This window comes from Parasteatoda tepidariorum, chromosome X1 (genome assembly GCF_043381705.1).
Source record: "Parasteatoda tepidariorum isolate YZ-2023 chromosome X1, CAS_Ptep_4.0, whole genome shotgun sequence".
In the NCBI taxonomy this organism is placed as follows: Eukaryota; Metazoa; Arthropoda; class Arachnida; order Araneae; family Theridiidae; genus Parasteatoda; species Parasteatoda tepidariorum.
Window position 1 is genome coordinate 4128087 of NC_092214.1, and position 15429 is coordinate 4143515.

At 31.4% G+C, this 15429-nt stretch overlaps 2 protein-coding genes across 2 annotated transcripts in view; both read left to right on the forward strand.

Moving 5' to 3' along the window:
• Window positions 1–15429, forward strand: part of LOC107450407 (uncharacterized) — a 477566-nt gene that overhangs the window by 223521 nt on the left and 238616 nt on the right. The gene's annotated exons all lie outside the window — the stretch shown is intronic.
• LOC107438531 (uncharacterized) overlaps window positions 1–15429 on the forward strand; it is a 33698-nt gene that overhangs the window by 8217 nt on the left and 10052 nt on the right. The window contains exons 3-5 of the mRNA XM_016050840.3: window positions 4444–4575; window positions 7618–10494; window positions 14453–14532. Coding sequence (XP_015906326.2) covers window positions 4464–4575; window positions 7618–10494; window positions 14453–14532 — 3069 coding nt within the window. The 5' untranslated portion in view covers window positions 4444–4463. The remainder of the gene's footprint in view (window positions 1–4443; window positions 4576–7617; window positions 10495–14452; window positions 14533–15429) is intronic.

Genomic DNA, 15429 nt, shown 5'->3' on the forward strand with positions numbered 1-15429 from the left:
AAATTATTTATTATTTAGATGCTATTGCTTTATTTAGTATATTAAGTTAGCTTTCCGATTTGAATTTTTATTAAAGTGTCCATTCTTGTGAGTATATGTAAACTCGTAAATCATGAAAAAAACTGTTAATTAAATTTTAATTTAACGTTATTTTTCGAAGCTCTATCGTTAAGGAAAATAAAAGAGACATAGTTTAAGTGCCTTAGACTTGAAGCAATGCGATGATTTTAAAATCTTGCCGTGAAGAATCATTTGGGCTTCAGAACAAACAAATAACTTAAACATTTTAAAAGTTATGAAACTTTTTTTAAAAATTGCCAATTTGACGACATTTTTCCACCTAGATGAAAATTATCAAAATCACTGCTGTATTCTCAATTTTCGCAAATTTTTATGAGCCCAGGTAATGCTCCATTGGAGTAAGTTTATAGTTATTAAAAAATTAGACCACAAACGCTTTTCATTTTTACAAAACTGTGGCTTTGCTCCATATTGACGTTTTGCGCCTTTCTCAAAATAAGCGTTAACAGTGCTAGCTTTAGATAGGATTAACAGTTGCAAACTCACAATAGTAATAAAAATAGCATACTATTCACAAAGTAGCATCATTTCATCACTTCAAATTACAACGAAGCCTTCGAAAAATAGCCTTAACGCAGTGTGCAAACAAAGTTCCGGCAATTTAATTATGTTTAATTTTTTCTCAAATCCTTTTACTTTTCTTATCATATTAAGGTATATTTAAATTTTGTATGAATTTTATTTTACTTACTTCATTTCAGTATTATAACTCATTGTTTGTTTAAATCACTCAGTTGAGTAGCGAATGAAATTAACAATTAAATGCTTATTATGGTCTGTTTTCTTATATTAATTTGAAATATTTACTATAACATCTCTTTCCCCATCAGTCCCTCACCTAAGGTAACAATAAATTTAAACCTTCTACAGCCCTGCACGAAAAAAGAACCATCTGCAGTGATTAAGGAGAAAGGTCTGCACGCTTTCAAAAGGTCGTGAGCTTTCAAATTCGACTCAAAATATGGCCATCGCTTTAACAGATGGCTCTTCAGACTCTAGTCTTGACCGAGGTGGTGCTAGCATCTTTTTGACCTATGCTAATGGCAAATCTGAATTATTCAAAATTTCTGTCGGTAAAAGTGCTTCAAACTACACCTGCGAGCTGGTAGCTATAAAGGAGGCTTTGAACCTCTACTACTCCAAGGCAATCCAAAATTCTAATGGATTTTTGTTGTTCTCGGACTCTCGCTCTGCCCTCCAGGCCATTTTAAGAGGAGACTTAACTCACCCAAGATATCCTCCTGCTCTTAAACGAAATAACCACTGCCCAAAGAACTTGTATCCCTCAATGGATACCAGCGCACGTCGATATCGATGGTAATGAGAAAGCTGACATCCTGGCCAAGGAGGCCCGAGATAACTCCCAACTTTCCAACAGCCTGACCCTAACTGATGCGATAGCCAGCCGCAGACTTACCCTCAGTAGCACTCCATTCCTGCCCTAAACTGTGATCGAGCCATTTCCAGAATCATAGCTAGATTCAGGACTAAACACTTGAAGGGAATGAAAATATCTCCCGATGGCCATCGAAGCAACAGAAGTTGTCCTCACTGCATTGACACCGAACTCTCTCCCGACCATGTCTTTGATTGCCCAGCCATATTGGCGTAGCTCTTCAGGATCCATCTGGATCCCCCGCAGCAACTTCTCTATTCCATGGAGATTATTGATGCGGCCAAAGCTGTTTTAGATACTTTTGGACAAATTTAATTTTCCTTACACTACTGGACAAGACAACAACAACATTTACTATAAAATAAGGAAATTATTTCATTTGCTTTACTTTTATTTAATGTGACCAACAGTAAACTCTAGTAAGGTGTTTTTTGGTAATGAAATTGTTTGTTTTGGCAATGGTTAACTTTCCTTTTTTTAAAACTCAGGTTGCCTGAATGCTTTAAAATCAGTTGCACAATTTAGTGATTTTAAATTGAATTCGACTTTTAAGAGCTGATGAACATGTGTTAAATAAGATACAAAGTATCAAGCATAATAAAAAGTAATTAACTTTTCTTACAGCATTCCCGACATATTTTGCATACCAATTTCAAAACTAATCTAATTCTTTTATTTATTGTAGTTCTTTCGAAATATCTAGATCATACGATTCAATAGTAACTGCAGTTTAATTTTCATTACAAAAAATATATGCCTAGCTAATTTTAATTAAATTTAGAAAAAGTCAATTTAATCAGTTTTTTTTTATTTTATTCTATTTACTATACTATAAGTTGTGTTATAGAACTAAATAAATTTTTTATGAACTAATACGTGCTAAATTTATCTGCCTGATCCAGTGAAAATTGAGATTGGTGTCTAAATTTTTTGATGATTAACTCAGACTACACTTTAAAAAATTTTGGATCTGATTACAGTATGAATTACCAACACTTGCATCATCCGTAAAATCCTCTTATTTATCATAAATATTAAACCGTTCCTTGTACAGTAATATTTATTTAATTTGAGTGATTCAGTGATTTTACTGCAATTATTACGTTAAAAATTACGATATATCAGATTTTTTTGTTACGTAACATGTTTCGGTACAAAGGGATTTTTTGGTGATAAGTACCGACACAATGGGTGCCGGTAAATTTTACAGTGTATACGTAATATTGATATTTGAGTGAACATGTTTGATTTCCAATTTTTTTGAAAGCTGATATTGATATATAAGCTAAAGAAATGTAAATGAGGTGAGAAAAGATAAGGTGGTCACTTTTCTTTGTAAATAATTATGGCGCAGCAAAGCAACGAACCGGTATTGCTCGTAGCAAAAATTATTTTAAATCTTGATACTTTGAACGTGTTCCTTCTATATAAAGCTATTCTGCTTTCATCATTAAACCATATAGAGAAAAATTAAGGAAAATTCTTTATTTTTCATATTTTGAATTTTTTTTTCATGACCTTCCAGAATAGAGTGATTACGAAATTTTGCGTCAAATTGTTCTGTTTGGAAGAAAGTTGAGAAAACTTTGGCTGTAATGCTGATAAAGAAATGAAGGAGAAGAAGATGGTCACTTGGTCTAATATTGGCATGGAAAGAGGTCCTAATATGGTCAGTGCTAGAAACCAGCTGCTTAGTAAAAAGCAACTGAAGTCAAAATCAGCACTCAAATCTAAACTCATGACCAAAATCGTAACAACTGACGCTGCTCAATCATCCTACTGTGGTTTATACATCTTAAAAGACTTCTGCTATTTTGTAATGTGTCATAAAGGAAAACAAATAGCCATTATACAGTGCAATGTATGCAGTGTTTGGGTGCATTAACAGTGTTTTAGTCTTAATATCAAAGAAAAAAAATTCATTTCTTATGTCCATCTGAACATAGTTTTTTATTGATTCAAAATTTTGTTCGTATAATTTTAAAAAGTGTATTATGTGCATGAGTTCTAAATATAGGTATAGATACTCAACATAGGCACTGCCCCTTAATAGATCTAACTGCTGTTTTAAATTCAATTCTCGTCTTTAACCACCTGTAATGTGAAAACCTTGTGGAATTTTCAAATTATTTGAAACAAAGATTAGAATGATTAAATTGCTTAACGGTGCCTTTGTTTGGGTCACCTTATGAAACATGTATTTTATATACATAATGCGTTCTAACATATGGATGGATCTCGCTGACAAATGTTAAGTGGCTAAGGTACCATTAAAAAATTTTAAATCCGCAAATTGAAAAAGTTTAAGAATACATGAGTTCACAGGTAATGAATTTTTGCTGAGATTTGGAATATCTAACTACAACTAGCTAATGTCATTGAGTTAGAGCAAAAAGAGATTTTACTCAAATTAAAAATGCATGTATGTAGGGAATACAGGAAATATCAGAAGAAAAGCTGAATGCTTGGTTGACTTAGGATTGAAAACAGGAAAGAAAGCTCAATGATTAGTTGACTTAGGATTGAAAACAGGAAGAAAAGCTCAATACTTGGTAGACTTTGGTTTGAAAACAGGAAAAAAAATCTCAATGCTTGTTTGATTTAGGATTAAAAACAGGAAGAAAAGCTCAATACTTGGTAGACTTTGGTTTGAAAACTGGAAGAAAAGTTCAATGCTTGGTTGACTCTGGTTTGAAAACAGGAAAAAAAAAAGCTCAATGCTTGGTTGATTTAGAATTAAAACAAGAAAACAAGATAAAAACTAGCTAAATCGCTGTGCCGTAATTAAATGCTCTTTGCGGAAACATTTAACTAATTCTTTGAACAAATTTAATAGTCTTCAAAAATGTAAATTTAGGTTCAAATATCTGAATAGTGTGCTATTAACTATGTGTTGTTACATGAATTAGTTTCTCTAACTTTTTTCTTCTTTTAAAATTGTAAACAATGTAGCTATTATTTTTCAGATGCTCAATTTTACTGTGCGATGACAACAAATGTAGATATAAGGACTTTTACTATAACAGGCATTATATTGCTCTTGATAAGCTGTGCATGGAATTATCCTCTTCCTCCTCAGAAGAAATATCCCTCTCAAGGTAAATATAAAAGTCATTTCCGTTGTTGTTTCATAGTACTACTTTCTTCAAATCTTACAATGAGTTAATTCTATGTGAAACGATTCGATTGATTTTCCCAAATTACATTCTTCGTAAATAAAATAGGCTTCCTATAGTTTTTCTACGGTGAGAACTCCCTCAGCCACAAAGTCTGAGACCGTCTGCTGCTATGAAAACAAGAATGTCACATTTCAGTAGTTTTGCTTCACTCTATTGCTAACACGATAGACTGAAGAAAAAGATTCCCTTTCTCTCGCCGACCGGAGCCAAAACCTGTCCTAAACAATGACCCCAACTTAAAATAATTATATCTCGTTATCATGATCACCACCAGGGTTCCAGACGAATGGCTAGGGGAGTTTTTACTTTAGACAAACTATAAGATTACATGATTCAACCACTCGCTCCATTTCCCCCTTCTTTATTACCATGGTTTCGGTAGTCTTGTTTTTCCCCATGGCAGTGCGTTTTAGATGGAATGTACAGGCGTTGGGAAAAAAGCAATATTGAAGGTGTTAAAATTGCCTATATATGCTGTTTTCAAGTTCGGCCTAGAGAATTTTTATTTCATACTTGTTCCATCCATACAACAGAAATTATTCATCGCACTTCCAGCATGAAATTGTATTAAATTAACTGTCTCTGAATTGCATTAAATTTAATTGTCTCTGAATTGTATTAAATTTCGTCTCTTACTTTAAGTTTTTGCAAGACTCCTTTCATCATTACATTAATAATATAAGAAAAGTATGCGTTAAACTCTGCAGACATTTTGATTAGTTTTAAATTTAAAAAAAAATAAATCGTTTGGCATCGTTTGGCTTTTTAATACTATCTACTTTGAGTCCAATACATTTTGTTTAAAGATTAACATTTATTATTTTAAAAATAACACTTTAGAGTGAGAAAAATGGGAGTGCTTCTGATAGTGATTCTATCGTATTTTAAGAACTTTTTGTAGTTTTCCTTTTTGCTGAGGAAAAAATAAGAAATACAGATGTCAAAAAAAATAAATAAACGAAACACCCTGAATAACTTTTGATCTAATGATCGTATCTTCATGCTCTAAAACTCAATCTTAATGGTTCAAGGAGGTGACCGCGAATATGCTAATTAATTAGTGCAGACTATATTTTAAGTTACGAAATCGGACACACAAAAATGTACTTTCTCTGAATAAATATACCTTTTTTTTTACGGATTCAGATATTTGACCCCCAACATATAGGGTGTAGCAGCAATCTGGGAAATATGAATCCCTGTAGTTTGATCAGGAGAGCGATCCGAAGTTTGGACCCCTTAAAATTAATTTAACTTTTTGCGCATTTCGCCATATCTCTAGAGCCTTCAAACGAAGCTTTCAAGCTTTTTAGAGCTTTCAAGCTAATTGAAAAATATTTGCACACAATTATAAAATTCGTTTATCGAAAGATAATTTCATGCAAAAAATAAATTTTAGTAAGTATTTATTATTTTTAACTATTTTATTAAGTAATAGTAAAAAAAATGGAAAAAAAACATGGCAAACATGGAAATATATGGCAAAAGGCAGGATTTGATCAAAATAGGTTGAATAATTCCTTAATGATGTAAATAATTGTATACCGTGCATTTCAACTATTTTCGACTATAGATTATTATATTTTATTATATATAAAATTTTTATTATACTTCATTTATTATATTTATTATATTTTATTTATTATATTTTATTTATTACATTTCATTTATTATATTTTACTTATTATATTTTATTATATATAAAAATAATAAAATATAATAAATATTTACAAATTTTTTTTCATAGGATTTCATCTTTGGATAAATGAATTTTATAATTGTGGGAATTTTGTTTTTCAATTCTCTTAAAAAGTTCTCGTGATATGGCGAAATGCGCAAAAAGTAAAATTAACATTAAGGGGTTCAAACTTTTGATTGCTCTCCTGACTAAACTATGGGGACCATATTTCCCAGATTGCGACTATTTTCCAAATATTTTGGGTATCAAAAATCCAAATCCATCGAAAAGAAAGAATGTTTATTTAGAAAAAATGCGTTTTTGTGTCTGATTTCGTAACTTAAAATATCATCTGCCTCAATAAATTAGCATATTCGAGGTCACTCTAGCAATTCATTAAGATTATGCCATAGAACGTGAAGATCTGATCATTAGATCAAAAGTTATTCAGGGTGGTGCGTATTTTTTTTTTTTTGGCACACTGTGCATTCTGATCTAATATGAATTATGAATGAAATGCATTTTTTGTAAACTTCATATACATGAAACTCCTGATTATTCGATATCAAGTTATCGGCTGTGTGTTATATAAGTGGTCTGGGTTTAAGACAAAATCTTGCGATGCTATATATCACGCAAACGTGCATGTGTGAAATACTAAATAAATTTTTTTTTTGCACGTTATTTTGTTAAAAGAAAAAAATTATTCTGTAATGTTTCTTTGTTTAACAAAAATTTATCTGACACAGTGAAATTTTTCTTTAGATCATTTTTCTATTTAAGTCTAGTTATTTCTGTTTCATAGCGCTTGTTAAGCTACTTAAATTCTGTTTGTGTGCGATTACTGGTCCCTCAGTGGACTGATCAAGATGAGTGGAAAAGACACGGTTCCCAGCAGATCACCGAAGTCAAACATCACTGGCTGCTGTCAGTGTGTGGGTGGGTGACCAAATGGATCAGTATGTGTAAGGACCGCGGGTGTGGTCCTCGACAAACTGTTCTACCGTAAAGTACTCAACTTCAAGGGCAGGTCGTTGGACTACCGAAGCGGGGGTGCAATCCCCTCTGCAGAGGATCAAAATTGTGAGGGCATGTCTTCGGATCATCCTCGAGGATGCTTTCCAGACTGTCGCCAATGGCCCAATGTGCAGCTTTAGAGCGACGTAAATGAACTGCAACAACAACAACAAAATTATTGAAAATAAAAATGATTAGTCTTTTAATTGAAACATCAAATTCAATGTGTGTTTTCTCTAGTAATTAATCTATTTTATTTCTTTTAGGAAAAATTGTGGCAATGACAAAGAAATCATGTCGAGATCTTGTTGGCAATACAGGAATATGCATGTTTAAATGGGATTGCATTAGCTTGAAAGGCATAACATTATCAACATGTGTTGATGGATTTCTCTTTGGCGCATGTTGTATGTTGGAGAGAAAGAATAATTCAACTTTTAATGAATCTTTTTCTAAACAATTTAGTTCTGATTATCAAAGCAATACCATTTCACATTTAGTAGATTCTAACTCAAATATAGATGAAGTAACATTAAAAACAAAATCAACTCAACCTACGGACAATCCTTCTTTTACTCATAATGTTAGTAATATTTTATCATCTACAACTGAATTTAAAAATGCAATAATTGATACAAGAAACTCAAATCAGCAGCTTAGTAATCAAAGTATCGAAATAAATACATTTAAATTGCCAAACTCTAGCTCTTCAGAAACAAACACTGTACCTGATTTTGATGTCCAGAGTTTTGATTCTTTTAAATTTTCTAATAAGTTTAGTGAAACAACAAAAGATATCGCGAATCATACTCCCATTTTTCAATATTGGTTTATGTCCAGCAAATATTTTACTGACTTATACAACGCAACAGAGTTGTATGAAACTGAAAACCTATTTCAAGAAACTGAGGAGGAAAATATAACTGAAAAGAATCTATACTCAACAATCGAACAAACTTCAGATGGTGAGTTAACAAATGAAATCAAAAAGCGCACTACAGGTTTTTACGAATCGCCTCATACCGAGACTACCGATTCAAAAAGAGAAATTAAAACAACAACAAATAGTGAAAATCTCAATGATTCTAAAATTCGAGAAAAAGAAGATACTTTATCTACAGTAGAAAATGAATTTAGCAATAGTAATAATTATTTATTTACTGTAGATGAGTTTTCAGAAACAAATCCTTCAACTTTGAGTTTTGAAGGTACAGAGGAAAGCAAAAGTTATATAAATTCCAACATAATAACAAACAATAATCTGCAAGAAAGGAACAATAATATAAAAACTTCCCCTATCTGGTTCGAGCAAACGCATCCAATTAATGTAGAACTTACTGGGATGACAGCAAATACTTATTCAAATTTGCAAACAGAAACTTCTTCTCCAAGCACAACAATGGTCAATGAAAAACATACGGAAGAATTTAAAAATAGTTATTTTAAGGAGAAAGAGCTAACCACCAAAATGTCTGCTGTTGAAAATAATAAATTTAGAACAACGATTGACGGAAAAACTACCAAACAAAACACACAAGATTACACTGATAATGATTATTTTGAAACGAATTTTACAAGTTTTCCAGCCCACGAAACCAATGACGAAATATTAAATATCTCATTAGATGAGCTTAAAAACTCTTACTTTCAAAATATTTCATTTTTTTCTCTTTCCGCTAAGCCCACTCAAGATTTTGAGCAGAGCATCATTTTTCCTATTACTCAAAATCACGAACAGTTTAATAATATGTCACAGAATTTCTCACCAACACCGTTGTATTTCAAAAGCACATTTGAATACCAGTATGATTCCAATAGCACTTTTAAAAATTCGTATGAATTCGGACAAGAAACGAATGTTTCTAAAAACCTTCTGGGTTTCAGTAACATTACTGTTTCCGATTATATAAACTTTTCCGAAAATTACAATATTTCATCAAATTTTGATATTAATAGTAGTTATCAAAATATTCATATTCCACAGAAACTTGCAAATCATTCTAAAAATCATGATCTGCTTAGTGATTCAACTAGTCCTTTAAATATTGTAGAACAAATTACAAGTGATTCTACAACAATCGATTTTGAAAATGAAGCTAATAACTCTTCCGAACTTTTTAATGTACTTGAAATTATAAATAACCATGCAGCAAAGCCTTCTAGTTTAAATTCCATTGATTACAGAATTACCACGCCTCCAAATAAATCAGAAAGTGCCGAATTTGATATCAATAAGAAAATTTCTGTTTCAAATACAGAACACCCTATAGGTAATTTGAATTTTTCAACTGAAAACACTTCCTCACAAACAATAGAAAATGATTTTTCTTCAACAGTAGAAAGTCCCATTGTAAATTATTCAGATATTACGAATCATAATACCGAGACTGTAGCCACAACAACAAATATGCAAACTGCTTTTTTGTTTGAATCTTCTTCAGGATATCCGAATTCTAGTCAAAGTTTGGATGTTGACGAAAATAACATCTTAATAAATGACACAGGTTTAAATACAATTCAAGATATTTCAAACTTTATTAATTTAAATTCGGTTAACTATAGTGCTCACATTTATTCGGTTACTGAAGCTTTTGCAAGTGGTACAGCAAACAATTATGTTACTTTGGAGAATGTAAAACCAACAGACCCGGCCGAATATGAAAGTCTGACGTTAAGTCAAGAAAGCCAGATCACTTTGCTTACATCTATCATAATGGAAAATAATAGTGAATTAGCATCAACTGAAAATACATCTTTTGGAGAAAATTCTTTTACAACCTTAAATTTAAATAATATAACGGTACTATCTAACCAAGATATAAAAAGTACAAACCCTGAAGAACTTCCTACTAGACTTGAGACTATGTTATCTGATAGCCAAGTATTATTATCAACTGTTTCTATACCACCCTCCACGCTTAATAGTTCTGATAAATGGGTGAAGGAAACTTCTACAGCCCAACAAACTACAGAATTTCCTGACAATTTAACAGATCTATCTATTCTGTTTGATATTGTGCCAATGTCTCCCACGTCTGCATCTAGTGAATTGAATACAGTTGAATCTTTCACAAACACCACATCTCCTACGCTTCAGAATTTAGAAACAACAACGGAATATATTCGGTGGAACTATAAAAAAGGTATACCGTTTACATGTCTTTAGCTAATCAATGACTTAATTTTAGAATTATGACTGTTTATATTAACATGTACACTGTAAAAAAAACGTTTCTCGGAATTGAGCATAAGTGCGTCGAAATTGTTCGAAACAAATACTAGTCAAATTCGCAAAACACGCATGGAGAAAGTATTCTAGTAAAATCACCGCACTCTATGGTAAGAACATTTCTGATAAAAAAAAACAACCAAATTCTAGCAATCATAACCAAAATTGTACGGCTATTAGACCTTTCATTTGATAGTTTTCCGGTTAATAACAAAACGGTTTACCGGAATTCTGGTTTTCAAAGTAATAGTTCTTATCACCACACATTTAGTAAAAAAATACGAAATTGAAAGCTAAATTTAACCGAATAAATGGTTCTTATACCATGCTCTCCGGTATCATTACAACATTTCTAAATTTTAGTACATTTACAAAATTTTATCTCATATTATCAATCTATATTTTATTATTAATTTTAGCAAAATTTTTGCTAAAAGGCTTCGGCTTCGAGTTTTTTGGTGTTAATATAATTAGAAACACAGTAAATTTTTATCATTTTCTGGTAGTTCTGATCATAGTTTTTCCCAGAGCACGTATTCAAATTTGCCAGCTGGATTCGAACCAAGAATTTTCCAATTCGTAGCAGGATGCTCAAATCACCCTAATTAAACATCTCAGTCCAGTGAACATTAGGAAACTTAGTAATCGTTGCAATGATACATCAGGACATACCAGTTTCCAATTTCAATGGTACAAAGGGTAGCAATTTGGAATCTATTTTACCAATAGCTTACTCAGGACATCAGTAATTTTAATTTCATTTTTCGCTTATTTTGCTATAGTAACTTCTACGACTAATTTGTTTAATATCTATAATATGTTATTTATAATAACTTTAAAAAATTTTCAGTGAATGGAATGTATGTCATGATGTTTAATTGTGGCGAATATATTGCTATATGAAGCTTCTTAACTCTCCCTGGACTGAGGTGTACAGTGCGCAAAATAAATAAATAAATGGAAATAAACGACCACCCTAAATAACTTTTGAAAATGATCGGATCTCCACGTTTTGGAACTCAATCTTAATGGTTCAAGGGTGTATTTAAGTTACGAAATCAGGCACAAAAAAAAAGTTCTTTCTAAGAAAAAAAAAACCTTCTTTTCGACAGATTCAGATTTCTGGCCCCCAAAATATAGGGGTAACCGCAATATGAGAAATATTAGAATAAGAACTATTCGACCAATTTCGCTCAAATTTTTTATTCTGTTGTGTTAAATTACATCCTTTAAAATGATATAAAAAAATTTACACCTTATACTTCAAAACTTTTTTGATTATTATTAAATAAAATGATAAATTGAAACTCACAGTTACTTTTCGCATGATATTATCTCTGGATAAATGAATTTTATATTTGTGCGCAAAAATTATTCAATTCACTTAAAAAGCTTTCGAAATACGCAAAAAATAAAATTAACATTAAAGGGTCCAAACTTTGAACCGCACTCCAGGCCAAACTATTTGAACCCTATTTCCCAGATTTCAGCTACCCTCTATATTTTGGGGGTCAGAAATTCGAACCTGTCGGAAAAAAGGTATGTTTATTTAGAGAGAGTATGTTTTTGGTGTCAGAATTGTTCTGGTTTTGAATCCCGGACATGGCATGGATGTTCTTTCATTCTCTGTGCTATCTGTCCCTAGTGTGGGAGCAACTTTGGCCCGTCTAATAGGGTGCCCCTGAAAGAGTGGCCAACAAATCTGCCCTTATGCGCCTGAATTACAGAATGTCAACAAACGTGGGCATTGGGAGAAGAAAAATATGCTTTTGGTGTCTGATTTCGTAACTTAAAATATCATCTAAACTAATTAATTAGCATATTTTAGGTCCTTGAGCCATTAAGATTGAATCCTAGAACGTGAATATCCTTAGATCAAAAGTTATTCAGGGTGATCCGTTTATTTTTTGAGCACTGTACAAGTAGGGTGGTTGGAGCAGTTAGAGCTTTCCACTATAAACCTAAATAGACCGAATAACGAGCATCTCACTCATACATCTCTCCCTCCCTCCACATGCACTTTGCTCAAAAATGAGTATATGCTGTTTCCACTTTGAATGCATGGAGTATTTTAGCATATTTTTGCTAAGTTTTGAGAAACCATTATTTTAAGTGAGTATGAAAACAGTTTAGTACACATCATTTTAATGATTTGAAATACCCTCCTTATCAGAATAAATTAAATCATGGATACCTCCATAAAATAGTTTTTTACTTATATCGTTTAATAATTTCAGTTTCATACATTCTTAATCAAATGCATTAAAGGAAAACCTTTAGTTAATTCATTGTTTCACAGAGTCTACTTATTGAAGAAATCATTTAGTTTTATAATTAGAAAATGTTACTTACCGATCCATGTACTGTCAAGAATTTTGAATCATGGTGAGCATTATTATTTAAATTTGCCGAAACCTTAATACTGCGCATATATAAACTATGTTATCACGTAAACGTGATTATACAATATTATGATTGAATGGAAACGGAATTCAATTTATTACCTTATTATGTCGATTAAAAGTTTGTAAAATATTATAGTTCAACATACCGCTATTATGGTTCAAAATTAAACCTGTGGGCTACGAAACGAGAGCTCTTAAATATAAGACGAAGACGTTTTCTCGACTTAAAACCTCACTCCAGTAGATTATGGGAGATTACTCAATGAATGACGAAACTGGACGATCGAAAATAAAGTGACGAACTAAGTCAAGCGTTCTGTATGGTGGTCAAGGCCTTGGCTTTGTTGGTCAATGGTAGGCCTTGTACCGGGAAGATCCCGGGTTCGAATCCAGCTTCGGGCATGAATGTAATTTATCTCTAAGTTCTATCGGCCCTTCTTGTGTTGCTGAGATGACATTGATCCGCCTATATAATGCCCACCATAGAGTGGTTAGAATAGTTAGATACATTAAAACACTAAGAGGTTATTCATTTTTCTTTGAAAAAAATAGAATGAAGAATCTTTAATTTTGATTAGATTCGCTTCTTCAAAGAAGTGACGATAGTTATTTCGTCATTTTGACGAAAGTTTTGCTTGGAGCATATACAAGGAAATAGTTTTCTCAAAAACGTGGAAAAATTTGTAATATTTGAGAATCCATTTTTTTAGTGTATTGTTTTCAAACACAAACATTACTTCAATTATCTAGAATATAATGCTTGAGTTCTTCTCCTTTTGGTCTCCTTTTTCTTAGTAAATTTAAAATAATGTTTAAATTTCACTTCGGGAGGAGAAAAATTTGAGATATTCGTTGATGAGATGAGTTCGTTATTGAGATATTCACTTAAAACCAGAACTTTTAAAACAATTTGCCTCAACTTTCAGCAACTATTTGCGTATTAAGTTCTCTTTTTAACACGTTAATAAACTTAAATATGATTGAATTAACCCATATGCAAAGCTGTCATCTTTCTACGCTTTCTTGGGGAAAATTTTTTTTAGTAGTAGCTAAGTTTATGCTTTAATGTATGATCATTTGTTTCGTTAAATTTGATTTCAACGTATTTTCCACGCCACTTTAAAAGTTCATATGAAATGCTACTTTGCTCCAGCTTTTGGCTTTCGGCAAAAATACCATAAATTCTGAAAGCCTTAGTATTTAATTGTCTATTACTCTATAAAATGAATTTCAAAAAACGTAGCAGTTGGCAGCCCAGCATATGGTGTATTATGTTATATGAGTATTCACTATTTCACGACCAATACAAATGAGCAGTTTTTTTAGTTGTTACAATCTCATAAAATCATAAAAGTTTCACATAGTTTATATGCTAAATCTTATAGAATATTTTTATTTCCTTATTACACCTAATTATATTTATTTTTTTCAACGTGTATAAATTTTTTATATAATATTTTGTTATAGATTGTGGAGTAAGACTAATGCAACCTATTGGTAGAATTGTTGGTGGAAAAAATACCCATTTTGGTAAATGGCCTTGGCAGGTAAGTAATATTATAGGTATTTTAGAAAATAATTTAATCAAGATAATTGAAACAAATATTTAATAAAACAAATCCTTCGTAGTATTAAATATTTGTCAGCTCTTAATAGATAATTTAAAATATATTTTCTAACTTAAAAAAAAAGAAGTTTATGTCTTAAAAAATCATGCAAATCACTTGCAACTCAGCAGACAATCGATTGTAAGGAAACTAAACACTACGCATTCATATTACTTTACTTTTAGTAAATGTACATTTATTAAAAAAATTACTGACTTTCTTAAATTCATAGCTATAAGAAAAGTTATGATTTGCATATATTTGATATTCATTTTGACATGGGGGAAAATTTACTCTTGATACTTTTTTGTATAATTGATATTGAGTTTGTTTTTTTATTTCATGCATGAAAAAGAGTTACAAGTTTTTACTTTAAGTGTCATAAATGATGCTATGTAGGGTAATGGTACATAACAATGGCGTGGTAATGGTAACAATAGGGTAATGGTAATAGGGTAATTGTTACTGTAAGACTTTCATAATGCTTGGAGAAAAAAATTCTGGCAAGATTACTGTATCGTTTGGTAATGACATTTCTGATAAAAAATATCAATAATTCTAGGTAAAAAGACGAAATATGCTGTACTTCCATTAATTTGTAACAGTTTACCGCAAATTCTAGTTTTCAAAATTATAGTTCTTATTACCACACATATAGTAAATAATACAACACTGAAAATTTAATTTATAAGAAAAAAGGTTTTTTATGCCCTGCTCTTTGATCATGATAAAATTACCGAATTTTCACATATTATAAAAACACATTTTATCGTTAATTTTACCAAAATCATTGCCATAGCGCTCCGGTTAAAATTTTTAGAATTTTCCGATAGAGCC